The sequence below is a fragment of the Danio rerio genome, chromosome 14, assembly GCF_052040795.2.
Source record: "Danio rerio strain M-AB ecotype USA chromosome 14, GRCz13ab, whole genome shotgun sequence".
Classification (NCBI taxonomy): Eukaryota; Metazoa; Chordata; class Actinopteri; order Cypriniformes; family Danionidae; genus Danio; species Danio rerio.
In genome coordinates, this window is record NC_141034.1 from 55,252,928 (window position 1) to 55,270,000 (window position 17,073).

Sequence of the window (17,073 nt, forward strand, 5' to 3'; positions counted from 1 at the left end):
ACAAAAGCCACTTTAATCTCAAAATATTCCAAAATTAGTGTTTATGGAAAACCAAGTGGAATGTCTACAACTTTTCTTTAACTGAATAAACAAAACATTTAAGTAACAATAAAGACAAATCATATTGAGTGACTGAGAACTTCTGAGTGAACTATAGAATTAGTTAATAAGAAATACAGAAGAATGCAATGAACAGTTTAGATATTCAAAATTGAACACCTGAAAAAATTGTGCGTTTACCACACTAAAAGTATGTTTTTCCATGAGTGAAGAGTATGTGTGTGGGTGTGTGCATGGGGGGGGGGGGTTGCATGCATGCGTGGTATTACTTCATATGAAATCCCACTCAAAGTCCATTAGTTTCTTAAGTAGACTGGCAACCTTGGTGTTGACTGAATTCTTCTTGTGGGTGACCTTCCCCGTTCGCTTCGATAGGACGTGTCCACCCTTGGTGCCTTTTTCAGGGTTTATACCCACGAAGCGCCTGAAAAATGTATACATTCAGAATTAGTTTGGCTAAAGATTTAAATAATAGGAATGTGAAGAGAAATTAATACATGAATCTAAGCATCTAACCTCTGAATGAATTCCAATGTGCATGCAGCCTCAGCTTGGTACTCCACGTTGAAGTTATAGTAAGTTGAAAACACAGCAGCTAGACCAGACAGAAAACTTGGCTGGATGCTCTCACAGATTATTTGCCCCTCAAAACTGATCATCCATTTATGAATGTTGCTTCCTGGTTTTTCACCTAAATCATTCCAAAGGAAAAAAAAAACAATGTCAGCAGTCAGTTAAAATTGTAATTTTCTACTGCCAGGTTGCATAAAAATGCAAAAGAAGCTCAAAGTTCTTTTAACATAATAAATGCACTGAAGCCACTAAAATCAACATGTACTATATATTGTAAAAATGTTACTGCAATGTTTATGATTTATTTAACCCAATATTTACACTCAAAATAGTTGAAGTGATAAACAATTAAAATTTAGTAATTCATTAGTCAACCTCAACTACAAGTTTAGTTATTTTTAACGCAAATCAAATCTATTTTTAATATTCTTTCATAATTTGTTCATTTATTAAAATTCAGATCAACATAGTAAAAGGAAACTCAAACATGATAGCCTGGCAAACAAGAACAAACATCATTGTTTTATGTATGTTCAATGATGAATGGTTACATATTAATAAAGTAAATTAAATAAAATTAATATATTTACATAAAGAACTTTTTGAAAGAAAGTTTTTCCAGCACTTTCATTTGATGAACAAAATATGAAATAATTTTAATAATATATACATTTGTTTTCCAAACATGAATGAAAGCTTCAAGAAAGTTTCATGAAAGCTTTTATAAAAAAAAGGCAGAACATTTTAATGTATTATTTTGCTTTGTACAAAAGCATTTACCATGTTTGCTGAAATACAGAAAAAAACACTTATGTAATAAGTAAAAGACAGTTCTATACATACCAAGAAGTATCAGTCGAGGAGTTGCAGGTAGTTGAAGTGTTCTTTCTACATCAGCTGCAGTTGAAGATGCCTGAGACACAGTTACAATGATGAAGAAATAGAGACAAAATACAGTAAGATTAATGTATTGCACGCATTATATTTTTTAAATTCAGAATGAATATGTTTATTTCAGTTGTAAGGACAATAATACCATTTAAGAATATATTAATAGAAAAATAACTTACATTTGCAAAAAGAATCAGTCCTTCCAGAGTCTCAGAGAAGTGAGCCATGAGAAGTTGGATGATGCAGAAGGACAGCTCAAGGTCTGGCCGCAGAGAAATGACTGCCCTGACATCCGGATTCGATGGTTTATTACTGAAGAACTCCACAATGATTCTTCCACATTCTTCAATGGCAAGCTCAAGTGCACGCATAACTTTTATGTCAGTAAGAAGTTCAAAATGAGAATGAAGTCCTTTCTGACTAAAAAGATATGGCCACTGCTTTTTTAAGTCAGTGATGGTGGGTGAAGGTAGTATGTTTATTTGTTGCCGCTGGAGGCAAAAGGTTGTTTCCATAAGTTGCTTAACTTCTGCTTTTTCAACCCCATTTATTCCATCCCGACGGTATATTTCCTCCAGACGCTGACGTTTCTGTTCTATGGTTTCGTCTGTCTCCTCTGGTGGGAGAGCGGGCTGAAATCTGGTACAGCCATATGTATCTGTAGGACCTCTCTTGAGTCTATCACCAGATGATCGATGTTGCCGAAAGCAGGTGGTGCGGTTCAGATTTTCGATTCGGTTTTTAATTTGAATTAACAGAGATGTGTAACCATTTCCGAGTACCTGACCATTGTCACGGAGATCAGCAAAACTTTCAGGATGCTGGCGAATGAGGTTTCGGCAGATTGTGACACATTGTCCACGTGTTGGGTTTAGCTCATATTTCCTCATCTCATCTGCCAAAACTCTGACCATTTGTCGCCTTGCTGCTGGAGAGGGTCTCTTGCCATCAGCCACAGCTGAACGAATGTCCATAGGCATTGCAGTCCATGGAATTTGAAATGTCTCTGGCCATGTTTTTTTTATTTGTGAGGATGTACCGCAGTCTTCAGAGCTGCTAGATTCTTGATTTGAGAGTCCACTTGATGCACTGGAGCATGGTTGGACAGAGGGTGAGCTGACATCTGTTGTGCGGGAAGGAAGAATTTGTAGGTCCAAAGTAACCATTTCTGTCTCTAAAATAGAAAACGCAGAGGCAACTAACATATGAGATTAACAAAGCTACAAATTATAATAATAAAAATAAAAGTATTGGTCACAGCTAAAACATCTGCATTATGAGATGAACCATATGAGATTACCCAAGTTTTAAATTGTGATAAAATAAAACATTATCTCAAATGCCTGTAAATTAAAACATAAATTGGAAATATCTGTAACAGGTCCCTTGCTAAAGTAAGCCAAATGTACATTTACAACTATCATTATTCATTAATACAAAAGACAATTTGAAAAAAAATGCAAAATGTCCAGAAAATTATCAAATGCATATGTAAAATGGTCTAAGTTACAAATATGTTTTCTGTATTCATAAGAGACTTTAAAGGAGTTCACTTCTTGAACAAAAATTTGCTGACATACTCAACCCATTGTCATCCAAGATGTAAATGACTTTCTTTCTAGTCATAAAAAATTTTATTTTTGTGAAAACATTTCAGGAACTATCTCCATTTAGTGAACTTCAATGGTGCCCTGGAGTTTGAAAATCTAAAATGCAGTTTAAATGCAGCTTCAAAAGGCTCTAAATGATCAAACCTAGAATAAGGGTGTTATGTAGTGAAACGCATAACAGTAGTAAAAGCTTTAAACAATCCCAGTCTAGAATAAGGGTCTTTATTAACAAAATGACCTTTCATTTTGTATAATATAAATCCTTATCATAAAATTATTTTTATATTTTAGAATGACGGATCGTTACACAACATAACACCCTTATTTAACATCGGATCATTTTGAGCTATTTAATGCAGAATGTAAACTTCATTTTGAATGTTCAAACTCTTATGAACCGTTAAAGTCCAATAATTGGTGATAATTCCAGAAATGTTTTTCTCAGAAATCTATTTCTTTATGAATGAAGAAAAAGAGTCATGAAGATCTTTGATAACAACAGGGTGTGTACATTATCAGATTTTTTTTGTTCTGGAAGTGAACTACTTCTAGAAAAAATGCAACACAGTCAACACAACATAGTAAGTTAACTAAATCCACATTACCTTTTTTAAAAGCTTCGAGAAGCTTCCTTATATGAATAACTGGTAGTAGGTCAGCAATATCTTCTTGAGTCACATATTTTAAGTCTTGTGTAGATTCCAGACCGGAATTTAACAGCTTGTCTATCAATGCCTGTAGAGTGTCTTCGGAAATTGTTGGCAAAGTTCTGAGGATAATACCCCTCAGATCTTCATTCATAATGCTCATTGTCCTACAAAGAGGGAAAAGAATGGTGAAGAACAATTAGTGCCATGTCATGAATTGCATACTCAGGTAGAGGATAATAATCGAGAAGGTCCTCCTGGTTCACACAGTGGTAACAGCTCTCCATTGGTGTAATGCAGTGAACACCCACATCATGTAGACACAGAGCCTTATACTTTTTAGTGACAAAATAAACTGCAGAGTGTTTATGATTGAGTATCATAATAATCTTACCAACTTCAAGCCCATCCTCATCCTTGCTAATTACAACAAACATGTTTTTTTTGTATTTGGTCCCTTTTACAGTTGCTTCATGACTAATCAAAGTATTTTCAGGTCCAAAATCATATTTTGCAACTGATTCCCTGATACTATCGCTGTAGTCATGTGGAAAGAACTCTGTTGCTTTTTCTACTACAATTGATGGTGGGAACAGATTGCCAGCGCTAAGATATGCTTGTAAAAGCTGGTGTCTTTCTGCAAGGCTTGAGCACACATTCTTAAAATTGCGCAGTTTTCTTGTGCACTGTTTAAAGTATGTGTGTTTGCTTTCAAACCGCAAAGTCCACAAACGAATAAGTGGACCAAACTGAATGATGAGCTCAGGATAGTGGCTCATGTAATGATGCTTAGGTTTAAGCCGATGATGGGGAAAGGCTTGTTTTCTGGAATCCAAGTATTCTTGAATAAGCACCTTGAGATAGCCTATCTGGTCAGAAGATATTGCTGGTGCACTAATCAATGCCACGATTTCTCTCAGTTGTAAAACCAGTTGCCATATCTCATTGTCAGCAGGAGATGTGATCTTCTCTCCAATCAACACTGGTAACAGTCTCAGTAGGCACCAGTTTTGTACAGCATGGCCACTCAGTCTATCAAATCCTGGCCTCACCTCACATGGTTTGTCCTTTGCATCATTACCTAAATATCTGAACTGATCAATCATTCGATTTAATTCAGTGTAAGTGAACTGTTTATCGACAGTCACAAGATGGTTGATACACAGCGCAAGATCAGAGGCAACAACTCCTTCAAACAAATCGTGCCCAAGACACGGAGGCAACCCAGGTTGACACACATGAAACATAGATAGGTTGTTGAATAAGGAGTCAAATTTAATACCTCCACTATGAACAGAATGCTCCTCAACATTCTGAACATGCTCTTGGTATGACTCTCGTGTCCGAGTGTTGGCTTTGGACAAAGGATCTGCCTGAAACACATCTTTGTCAATTTCACAGTATCGACAGAAGTATCTACTGCAACTGAAATTTTCAACAAAACCTCCGATGCTGTGTGAACCCAGGTTGTCTCCTGCAATGGCTCGTAAGATTCCTTTGTATACCTGTCCATCAGGTAGCACTATGCCTTTGGTCTCAAGATCTTGGAGGTCTTTAATCAAGCATCCCATGACCAAATCCTGACCAAAGTACTTGAAATCTTGTTCTTTACACAAAAAAACCAATTGCATTTGGTCAATACTTGACCGGTTGTGTGGCAAAAGGTCTGCAAGTGTCAGATACATAGCTAATATTTTGTGCTTTTTCTTTCCTGACCCCAAGGGATTTACGACTTCAAATGAATCTTGATAAAGAATCAAGCCCAAAGATGACCTCTCTGTCTTGGCCAAGTTTTTTGTGGTATTTTCACCATCCCAAAGATCTTCAAAAATATCCTTGATTTGGATACGGCTGTGTACTTCTTTGTACTGTTTCCAGACAGACTCACAATGAAAAAGGGCCTCAATTGTCTGTTTTATGGGGACATATTGTAAAAAACACTCTTTGCCAGCTTCATTATGTCCAAGACAAATGGGCATAGGTTCAACATAATTAAAGCTGTTCTTGAACACAGTTTTTCTGCGCTGGTCTGTCTTTAACGTGTGGCTAGTACATGCTCGTAGGAGATCATCTGATTTCAGACTATCCATGACATCATTTATGCAAGCCTCAGGAACATTAAGTGCAACCAATTTCTCATTTAGTTTGAAAAGTAAATGTGACTGGTTGACATCATAAACTGACTGCATGTCTTCAATGATAGTCTGAATAACTGATGATGGAAGCAATAACTTAGCCTGCAATTTCAGATAAAAGAGAGCAAGATTTTTCATAAATAATGTCTCATCGATATTCTCTGGACTGACCTCCAAATTCTCACTATTTTCAACTTCGTTAGTATGTTCTTCTGTCACCACACCACTGTCAAAATGTTGAAAGCTTCCAGCATCAGTCACAAGTGATGGGGCAACAATGGATTCACTTAGATTTTCCTCTGTCAAGTTTTTATGTTTCCTTGATATGTGAGAGGTGAAGGTAGATATCACTGAAAATGATTTATCACACTGCTTAAAGGGGCATGTCACTTGTCGTCCCTCTTTAATGTGCATTTTAAGATGGGAATAAAACTGAGCAAGTGTATTACATTTGGCACTACACAAGTCCACATGACATGCAAGGTCTACTACAGGATACAAATGTGATGTAGGCACCACCACACACTCATTGTGGTGTCTGTAAAGATGTGATTTCAAAGCTGTTAATTTAGCGAACTTCCTGTTACAGTCCTGAATGCAACAATGAAGAAACAAGTTCGGGGTATTGCTGTGAATCCTCATGTGCTTCACATAAGCCACTGGAGTACTGCATTGCTGCCCACATAACTGGCATGCAAACATGCTGACAAGTCAAAAAGTTTAGCTTTTGGGCACAAAGAAAAACAATTTAAAAAAAAATAACAAAGAAAATGTCATATCACACCAAAATAAATTTTTACTAAACTAATGTAATATTACAATACAAACTAAAAACTACACTTTTGAAGAGGATTTATTCTTTAATTGATGTACTGAAAGCAAACAGCAACTTAAGTAAATAAAAAAAGTCAGTGAGCTAAAATCAGCAAGAAGATGATGATTATTTCAGCGTGCTACAGATACATCAATATTACTTTATTTAACGGCTAACTTGTATCATGTGTGATTAAACTCACCTTGAAATCAGAGAATATCTTAATCAGAAATCCAGCTCCAGGCTATGTGTTCAGCACTGTTGTGGGCATATAAAATCATGTCGATTAGCCAACTGTACTCGACAAACATTACAATACAAACCAACAACAGTACACCTTGAACAGGTATTATTCTGTAATTATATTGATTACACTATCGCGTAACTTCCAACTAACTAAACTAACGTGACAATTCAAAATAGTCTACAACAGCAAAGCTAATAATAAATAAAAAAACTCTCCCTAGAATACATGAATTAGAATAAGCTTAACGTTAACATTACCCAAATTTGCAAGCACAGCCAGCCTTACACAAATACACGTTTTAATAAAGCCTAAACTACATGAAAAGACCGCGAGCTAAAATTAGCATGACATGACGGTCATTTCAGCGTGCTTCACAGAGTTCAGTTTTACTTAGCTGCTACACAAGTTTAACGGCCAACTTTTGAGTATCTATATCATTAAACTCACCATGAAATCAGAGAATATCAGAAATCCAGCTGCACGCTATGATGCAGTTTGCACACGGATGGATTCGGCACTGTTGTGGGCATATAAAACAGTTTATTATGTCGATTAGCCAACTGTACTCGACAAACATTACACAAACCAACAACAGCACACCTTGAACAGGTATTATTCTGTAATTATATTGATTACACTATCGTGTAACTTCCAACCAAACTAACGTGACAATTCAAAAGCAAAGCTAATAATAAAGAAAAAAAAAAACTCTTCCTAGAATACATGAATTAGAATAAGCTTAACGTTAACGTTACCCAAATTTGCAAGCACAGCCAGCCTTACACAAATACACGTTTTAATAAAGTCTAAACTACATGAAAAGACCGCGAGCTAAAATTAGCATGACATGACGGTCATTTCAGCGTGCTACAGAGAATTCAGTATTACTGCTACGCATGTTTAACAGCCAACTTTGAGTAAGTTATCTATATTAAACTCACCATGAAATCAGAGAATATCAGAAATCCAGCTGCACGATATGATGCAGTTTGCACACGGATGGATTCGGCACTGTTGTGGGCATATAAAACAGTTTATTATGTCGATTAGCCAACTGTACTCGACAAACATTACACAAACCAACAACAGTACACCTTGAACAGGTATTATTCTGTAATTATATTGATTACACTATCGCGTAACTTCCAACTAACTAAACTAACGTGACAATTCAAAATAGTCTACAACAGCAAAGCTAATAATAAAAAAACTCCCTAGAATACATGAATTAGAATAAGTTAACGTTAATAAGTTAGTTAACGTTACCCAAATTTGCAAGCACAGCCAGCCTTACACAAATACACGTTTTAATAAAGCCTAAACTACATGAAAAGACCGCGAGCTAAAATTAGCATGACGGTCATTTCAGCGTGCTTCAGAGAGTTCAGTATTACTTAGCTGCTACGCAAGTTTAACGGCCAACTTTTGAGTATCTATATCATTAAACTCACCATGAAATCAGAGAATATCAGAAATCCAGCTGCACGCTATGATGCAGTTTGCACACGGATGGATTCGGCACTGTTGTGGGCATATAAAACAGTTTATTATGTCGATTAGCCAACTGTACTCGACAAACATTACACAAACCAACAACAGCACACCTTGAACAGGTATTATTCTGTAATTATATTGATTACACTATCGTGTAACTTCCAACCAAACTAACGTGACAATTCAAAAGCAAAGCTAATAATAAAGAAAAAAAACTCTCCCTAGAATACATGAATTAGAATAAGCTTAACGTTAACGTTACCCAATTGCAAGCACAGCCAGCCTTACACAAATACACGTTTTAATAAAGTCTAAACTACATGAAAAGACCGCGAGCTAAAATTAGCATGATATGACGGTCATTTCAGCGTGCTTCACAGAGTTCAGTTTTACTTAGCTGCTACGCAAGTTTAACGGCCAACTTTTGAGTATCTATATCATTAAACTCACCATGAAATCAGAGAATATCAGAAATCCAGCTGCACGCTATGATGCAGTTTGCACACGGATGGATTCGGCACTGTTGTGGGCATATAAAACAGTTTATTATGTCGATTAGCCAACTGTACTCGACAAACATTACACAAACCAACAACAGCACACCTTGAACAGGTATTATTCTGTAATTATATTGATTACACTATCGTGTAACTTCCAACCAAACTAACGTGACAATTCAAAAGCAAAGCTAATAATAAAGAAAAAAAACTCTCCCTAGAATACATGAATTAGAATAAGCTTAACGTTAACGTTACCCAATTGCAAGCACAGCCAGCCTTACACAAATACACGTTTTAATAAAGTCTAAACTACATGAAAAGACCGCGAGCTAAAATTAGCATGATATGACGGTCATTTCAGCGTGCTACAGAGAATTCAGTATTACTGCTACGCATGTTTAACAGCCAACTTTGAGTAAGTTATCTATATTAAACTCACCATGAAATCAGAGAATATCAGAAATCCAGCTGCACGATATGATGCAGTTTGCACACGGATGAATTCGGCACTGTTGTGGGCATATAAAACAGTTTATTATGTCGATTAGCCAACTGTACTCGACAAACATTACACAAACCAACAACAGTACACCTTGAACAGGTATTATTCTGTAATTATATTGATTACACTATCGCGTAACTTCCAACTAACTTAACTAAACTAACGTGACATTTTAAAATAGTCTACAACAGCAAAGCTAATAATAAAAAAAACTCCCTACAATACATGAATTAGAATAAGTTAACGTTAATAAGTTAGTTAACGTTACCCAAATTTGCAAGCACAGCCAGCCTTACACAAATACACGTTTTAATAAAGCCTAAACTACATGAAAAGACCGCGAGCTAAAATTAGCATGACGGTCATTTCAGCGTGCTTCACAGAGTTCAGTTTTACTTAGCTGCTACGCAAGTTTACGGCCAACTTTGCAGATAAGTTTTCATATTATGTTTAAACTCACCTTATAACCAGGGAATATCTGTGTCAGAAGTCCAGCTCCACTCTATACGATGCAGTTAGCACGGTCGGGCTTACCGAAATAGACGTAAAACAGTTATAATATCAGCATTCAGATTGACTATGTGCAATTTCAGACGTGTATTTTGTGTAAAATGCTCAATACCATGTCAGCAGCAGTTTTAACATGACGTGACACTCTCCAGTTAAATAGTAAAATGACGAATGAAATCCACGTGGGATATCTGAATTTTCTTATCAAAAAATACTGTTAAGTACTGTTTTTTTACCTTAGTGTAATGAATACAGTAAAATAATGTTAAATTTTATCAACGTCATTTCTTCAACAGTAAAAAAACAGCAAGGCACTGCTTTTCAATATAACAGGATTATACTGTTAAAAAAATGGCGTAAATTTACAGCAATTTTTAACAGTGTACTCTGTTCTAGAGACCGTACGAAAAACAATTTGACAGAAGATTTGGATAGGGGCGGGAGGGACCCTATCAAAGGGAAGAGACCCTGAATAATCCCTACTGATATTTCTGGTGACTGAATTTATTATTAGTACAGGAGACTGGGGCGTGTTGTAACATGGGGTGAAGTTGTAACACCATCAGTTCAGCCAATTAGCAATGAACTACAAGGATTAAATCATGCTCAAACATGAGCGCCAAAGTACTGAGGTAATAGTTCCTGTGTAAATACACCTTCAGACATAAAGGGTCACACAAAGTACCTTACTAGTGTTGTAACGGCTCACAAATCTCACGGTTCGGATCACATGGCGGTTTTTAAGGTCATGGATCGGACCATTTTTCAGATCAGCAAAAAAGGGAGGAGATGAATGTCATTTGCTTTTTATTTATATAAAAATATTACAGCAAAACACATTGGATTTAACAAGCAGAACTTAGAATCTGTAATTTTAATAAAAATAAAAGTTAAGAAAGAACCAGCTGGAAAAAAGGAAAATATTCAATAGGAAAAATATCCTTGCTGTTACTGATAATGCTAAATAAATCTAATCTTGTACAACAGATCATATTCATTTCCAATAAAAATTCAACAATTTACTTATTAAACTTGGTTTCATTGTAGGTGGATCATGTCTGTAATAGTGATAAGTCGTTCACGAAAGATTCGTTCATTTTGAACAAATCTTCAATATGACTCGGGAACCACGAGTCCTCTCAGGGAGTGATTTGTTTATCCGCGAGTGCGTACATTAGTGCAGGTGGTATCGTTCATTTCAAGTCTTTTGAGTCATTCATCGCGAAAAAGCAGAAGCCAATCATAAGCGTTTAGAGCCAGAAAAAGAATTGATCCGTTCATCTCTCGAGTCCTTTATCGGGTTTGAGTCATTCGTTCCTCACGGGCCAATCATATGCGTTTAGAGCCGGAAAAAGAATTGAACCGTTCATCTCTCGAGTCCTTTATCGGGTTTGAGTCATTCGTTCCTCACGGGCCAATCATATGCGTTTAGAGCCGGAAAAAGAATTGATCCGTTCATCTCTCGAGTCCTTTATCGGGTTTGAGTCATTCGTTCCTCACGGGCCAATCATATACGTTTTTATAGCCGGAAAAAGAATTGAACCGTTCATCTCTCGAGTCCTTTATCGGGTTTGAGTCATTCGTTCCTCACGGGCCAATCATATGCGTTTAGAGCCGGAAAAAGAATTGATCCGTTCATCTCTCGAGTCCTTTATCGGGTTTGAGTCATTCGTTCCTCACGGGCCAATCATATGCGTTTAGAGCCGGAAAAAGAATTGAACCGTTCATCTCCTCGGCTTTGAGTTGAGTTGAGGTAGATGTGTTTGGAAGCAATTTGTAAGCAATTACAATTATTTTGGCAAATTAAATTAAATGAAAGAAATGACTCGAAAAAAAGATTTGTTCATTTCGATGAACGAGACTCAAAGATCCGAGTCTGTAAAATGGTCCGAACTTCCCATCACTAGTCTGTACACCTATTCAGTGACATAATTTTGATGGTTGTTTGTCGCCACCCATTGGCTAGACAATGTAATTACAACATTCACCAGTGTCAAGTTCCATTAAACAGTGATTTTAATCATTACCATAAACATCAGATATAGTCAGGGTTCAACACCATGGATTTTTTCTACTGGTCCGATCAGACCAGTGGTTCAGATTTTTACTTGTCCTGCCAATATATTCACTGGCCCCACCAAAAAAAAAGTTGATAGCTATTTCTTAGCCACAAGTTAAAACAAAAAAAATGTGTCAATGTTTGTATATCTAGAATTTAAAAATTTAAAAAATAAATAAATTTATAGTTATTTATAATATTATTAAAAATTAATATTATTTATATTATTAAAAATAATAAATTTATAATGAACAAAATTCAAAGTGTTTTGCAAACAGAAGTAGCAAAATCTGCAGGTATTTTATTGCAAAACAAAAGATGTTCAAAACAAATTCAGTGGTTAAACTGGTGCGGCCTGAATCAGCAGATTTTTTATTTTCTTTATTTTTTGTACTTCATTATGCAATCGGCATGTTATCCACATAAGCTTTTCACCTTATTAAATAATAATAATAATAATATATGAAACTGGAAATATCATGGGTAACCAGACGGCAAGATTGTAACACTCTTTTGCAATGCACTTGGCTGTTAATGGAGAAAGATGCTCTTTTTAAGCCAGATGGTGTAGTTACGACATCTACCAGCAGGGTAGAAAAACGGCATGAACAACACATCGTAAAAGTTGATATCCGCTACTCCTCCTTTATGCATATGCTAATGAGGGACACAGAAAGCACCAGTTTTGTACACCGTTTATTTTTGTTTTGAATGTTCTAAAAGTACAAAAGGTAGGAGACAGATACATGGGAAAAGACGTGGGTGCAAAATTTCTGCTGACAGTAATCTTTTCCCTTTCTTGAAGGAACAAAAGTGCATATTAGCCAGCACTAAATTTAAATTAGCATGGCCAAACTGTACACACACACACACCAAATATGTCAAGCAGACTTGTTCTGAATAACAAAACGAACACATTTGAATACATCTCAGACGTGAGGCGCATAAGTAAACTTTCAGTGTTGATATGGTGGCAACAACTATAAGCTGTTGACATTTTTTTTTTCTTTGGGAGCAAGCACAATTTAATCCGTTTTATTTGCATAAATACATTCCCCGTACCCCAGAGTACTTTGTGCATGTGGATGACATGCAAATTAGCCAAATTTGGACACTCTTCTTCTCGTACTTGGGCACAGAGGATCATCACTGCCCATGCATGGCCTTCTAGTCATGCAGAAAGGTTACTGTGGCTTTCCAATTGGATTCATGTAGGGAAATTAATTATGTCTGGGAAGCAACTACACTGTAAAATTAGTTTTGGGCAGCTGTGGGCTACGGTTTTTGCCAGAGCAGAATCTCTTCATCATGAGCTGACTGTTAATTAAAGAAACCTTTCAAGACGTTGGTGGGAGTATCGGGCCTCCATCTGTGCATCACTCAGCCACTTTTCATCGGACGCTGTCGTAATTTCCCTCCACTACAGAGAGTGATGAGATAATTAATGTGCACTCATACAGCTGTATACCATGATAGATGTGTCATGGGAGTTTAGCAGCATGCTAGGATGTGATGGCCACACAAAAGGGGCAAACGCTTCTTGGTGGACGTCAATATTGAAGTCAGGAAAGTTGAGAGTGACAACAGTGAGCCAGTTACCATGGAGATCAAGCGAAGGCGTTTATTTATTTATTTTTTTCCAAAAGAAATTAACATTTGCTGTTAGTTTGCTTACTAGATTTCCTTTCCCCCTTCATTAGAACATTAAACCTTGTGTGCTGTTGGGGATGTTTTCATCCACTCTGGGCTGATTTTGAGTCTCAATTTGGCCACAACTTTCTCTGCATTTTAGCAAATGCAAGGATTTTTCATGACAAATCGCATCTTGACATATATTTTAAGAGAATGCTTAGGAGATTTTCAAAAAATCAACATTACACTCTGGACAAATTATCTACCCTTTGGTTGTGTTGGTGGCTGTATTTGCCCTATTAATTTCCATTATGATTAGGGCTGGCGGTATATCGGGTTCTGGGGATTAGGGTTGTGGCGGTCACAAAGAATTCTCAGTTCTGACATGCACCATGGGAGAGAAGCTGTTCTCGCAGTGTCCAAAATAAAGTAGTGCAAAAGCAAGAGCCTTTTTTTTCTGTGCGTCCACCATGATTGAATAAATACAACCGAAGCTCATTCTGAAAGCATAGTCCCGCAGACGTTTCTGGAGACAGCGGAATATGTCCCGGCAGGTACGTACGGCCGCATTGATTTTTTTCAAGCGAACGCTGCGGGGCGGTGTGACGCTGTTCCCGGCCGGCCGACCGCTTACCTCCTTGTGGAGGGCTTCCCCGCTGCAACCCGTTTGTCCACTCAGCTTACCGTGTTCGTCGGCAAGCTCGAAATGCAGAGAGGAGTTGACCACGGCGACCGGTTTCAAGTCCGGGGAAGAGCAGTTCCAGCAATCAGGTAAGACAAAAAAAGAATCCCAAAAATTAAGTGAACGAGTTTCGTAACAGGGTGAGAACGCGGTGAAATCCCAAAACGCGGTAGAAAAAAAAATCAGGGCTTTTCTTTTTTTGGACGGCTTTTGTAAATTGTTGCTCGGGTTTAGGGAAGTGGGCGGGCCAGTCGATCGGTAAAATTGTTTGGGTACAGGGAAGGAGGAGGGCGGGTCGGCCGATTGGCCGGTCGCGCAGTCAATCATCCGGTCAGTTGGACAGCGGCCTCTGGTGGGTTCACGCGAGAACAGCGCGGGCGCAAACCACACTTGCAAAACAAAACCTGTAGCCGTACGTACCCACCGGGACGTATTCCGCGGTCTCCAGAAACGTCCGCGGGACTACGTTTCCACAATGAGCCCGGGTTGAATAAATACTAGAAAATCATAGACCGCTAAAAAATATTAGGAGGAATGTGAAGACAACATAAATTATATTTTATTACTTACATTTATGAATAGAAATCTTTTTTTTAAATATATTCTTTATATATATATATATATATATATATATATATATATATATATATATATATATATATATAAACTACTATTTCAAATTTTACCCCTAAGAAATAGGTCAGCACTTCAACACCACACAATTGATCATCTGTCATCACAATCTCTTGCTTTATATGAGATTGATGATGGCGTTTTTCCTGGTGCGTTATTTTTTTTGTATTAATGTTCAGGAAATGACAGAAAGCAACAATATCATGTTATAATGTGGCAATAAGATCATAACTGTAGAAATGATTGAAGCGATTCTACAAATGATGCAATATTTGGGTGAACTATACCTTTTAAGTTGTTTGCTGTGTTCAAATATAAATTCACAAAAGTTTGATTGCGTCTTTTCCTAGAAGAAGCATCACATTAGGGTCAAAGCCACAAGAAGTGCCTGACTCAAAATATGAGTCAATATTTTTTGTCTATTTGGACTTTGTTGAGCTCGTCATGGTCAGTGCACAATTCCTGCCCCAGCGCACTGGGATTATTTAAAGTCATTACCATGAAAATCCAGCCAGGGCAAGTTATAGAGGATGACAGGATGTAACTAAATGCAATGATGGCCAAATGTCTTCTCTCTCTAACTGGGTAGGATGTTTAGCTTCCCTTTTGGCCTTAATTAATTAATTTATTTTTATCTTTTAATGTTTCTAAATTGTCTTTGTCCATTTATAGTTTACAATTGACGCTGATTTTTATTTACTTATGCAGTATTAGGGCGACACGGTGACTTTGGCAAGACGGTCACTGGTTCGAATCCCAGCTGGTTCAGTTAGCATTTCTGTTAGGAGTTAACATGTTTTCCCCTATTGGCGTGGGTGTCCTCTGAGAATGACTGTAAATGGGTGTTTCCCAGTACTGGGTTGCAGCTGGAAGGGGATCCCCCCCAAACATAAACTTGATTAGTTGGCGGTTCATTTCACTGTGGCGACCTTGATGAATAAAGGGACTAAGCCAAAGGAGAATGAATGAATATACAGTATTATACATAGTGATCAGAAATAATTGAGTTCACCTCTCACAGATCTTTCTTTTAAATTTGTATTTATTCATAGGATGCTTTACCATAATAGATTTGTGCATATGCATTAGATTAGTCAGTACTAAAGTCATAACAAACTAATATCAAAATATTAAATAACATTGTAGAAATTTGGAACAAATCAAGAGAAACGGAAACAAGTATCAAATTCGCTTGAAATTCAGTAGTTTATAATGTTGTTGTTGATCTTCGTCTTCATCTTAGTCTTAGGCTGCGTCCGAAACCGCCTACTACTCAGTAGATACTGCAGTTGAATTTAAACGTACTACTCGGCCATTAGAAAAGTATGTTCTATACAGTATGAATGTGAAAAGTATGAATGGAATTCGGACGTACTACATCCGCCATTTTGTCATGGTCACGTGACCTACCTGCGTCAGTTGCGTCGCCTCACTTCCATTCATGAATTCTCTCACGGGGCATTATGGGATGGCGCAGCGTGCATGGGATGCGCACTTCAGAATTTCGGCGGAAGTAGTAAGTCATCCGGGTACTTCTCGCATTCTGATTTTCGAATTCTATGAATTCGGACATACTACTGGGCTCGCATACTGATTTTAACGTACTATATAGTATGGAAGGATGCGGTTTCGGGCATAGCCTTAGTCTTCATCTTGTTGTTGTTGTTGTTGTTGTTGTTGTTGTTGTTGTTGTCGTTGTCGTTGTTGTTGTTGATCTCCTTCTTCTTCTATTGCCATTTAGCAATGCCTTGTTTGAAAGTATGGGCCTTATCATACACCCGACACAATAAGGCGCAAGACGTTTTTGACGCAGTTTGTTATTTTCAGACCAGCGCAACAGTAATTTTCACGTTTAGTGCCATGTTGTTTAACTAGTAAATCAAATTAAGGCACATTGTTGGCGCGTAGCTATTTTGAGGAACTGAAATAGATTGCACAATTGAACGTATAACCATGACTGCTCATCTGCAGCGCCATCACCTGTCTGAAGGCAGGATAGCAGAGAAGATAATAAAGTCCTCCAAATAGCAACAATCCCTCGCTGAATCTTTCAAGCAAACATACCCAACTGGTTCTGAGAGACG

General features: G+C 37.3%; 2 protein-coding genes and 1 long non-coding RNA gene across 8 annotated transcripts in view; 1 reads left to right on the forward strand and 2 right to left on the reverse strand.

The window, feature by feature from the left end:
- LOC141377613 (uncharacterized) overlaps nucleotides 1-17,073 on the forward strand; it is a 322,793-nt gene that overhangs the window by 57,007 nt on the left and 248,713 nt on the right. The window lies entirely within an intron of this gene.
- Nucleotides 241-4,043, reverse strand: LOC147834058 (uncharacterized). 2 transcript variants are annotated; one of them, XM_087282071.1, is made up of 5 exons: nucleotides 3,740-4,043; nucleotides 1,704-2,698; nucleotides 1,477-1,546; nucleotides 577-739; nucleotides 241-484 (listed from the first exon to the last, which is right to left on the reverse strand). In XM_087282071.1, exons 1-5 carry the CDS (start codon nucleotides 3,942-3,944, stop codon nucleotides 331-333), a joined length of 1,587 nt encoding a protein of 528 aa, XP_087138197.1. In that variant the 5' UTR covers nucleotides 3,945-4,043; the 3' UTR covers nucleotides 241-330. The 2 variants fall into 2 exon arrangements, with proteins under 2 accessions (XP_087138197.1, XP_087138196.1); XM_087282070.1 differs by having other exon boundaries at nucleotides 577-751.
- Nucleotides 3,949-6,916, reverse strand: LOC147834059 (uncharacterized). Its single transcript, XM_087280952.1, has 4 exons — nucleotides 6,908-6,916; nucleotides 5,310-6,018; nucleotides 4,527-4,694; nucleotides 3,949-4,136 (listed from the first exon to the last, which is right to left on the reverse strand). Exons 1-4 carry the CDS (start codon nucleotides 6,914-6,916, stop codon nucleotides 3,949-3,951), a joined length of 1,074 nt encoding a protein of 357 aa, XP_087137078.1.

What these genes read in the sequence shown, in the direction of transcription:
- LOC147834058 (XM_087282070.1), bottom strand. Translation starts at nt 3,944, where the DNA reads ATGAGCATTATGAATGAAGATCTGAGGGGTATTATCCTCAGAACTTTG. An exon ending in TCTCGAAGCTTTTAAAAAAG is followed by an intron (nt 2,699 to 3,739) that starts GTAATGTGGATT and finishes TTTCTATTTTAG; the next exon opens with AGACAGAAATGGTTACTTTG. An exon ending in GACTGATTCTTTTTGCAAAT is followed by an intron (nt 1,547 to 1,703) that starts GTAAGTTATTTT and finishes ACTGTGTCTCAG; the next exon opens with GCATCTTCAACTGCAGCTGA.
- LOC147834059 (XM_087280952.1), bottom strand. An exon ending in CCAAGATCTTGAGACCAAAG is followed by an intron (nt 4,695 to 5,309) that starts GCATAGTGCTAC and finishes TACAACTGAGAG; the next exon opens with AAATCGTGGCATTGATTAGT. An exon ending in TGAGCTCATCATTCAGTTTG is followed by an intron (nt 4,137 to 4,526) that starts GTCCACTTATTC and finishes AACACTCTGCAG; the next exon opens with TTTATTTTGTCACTAAAAAG.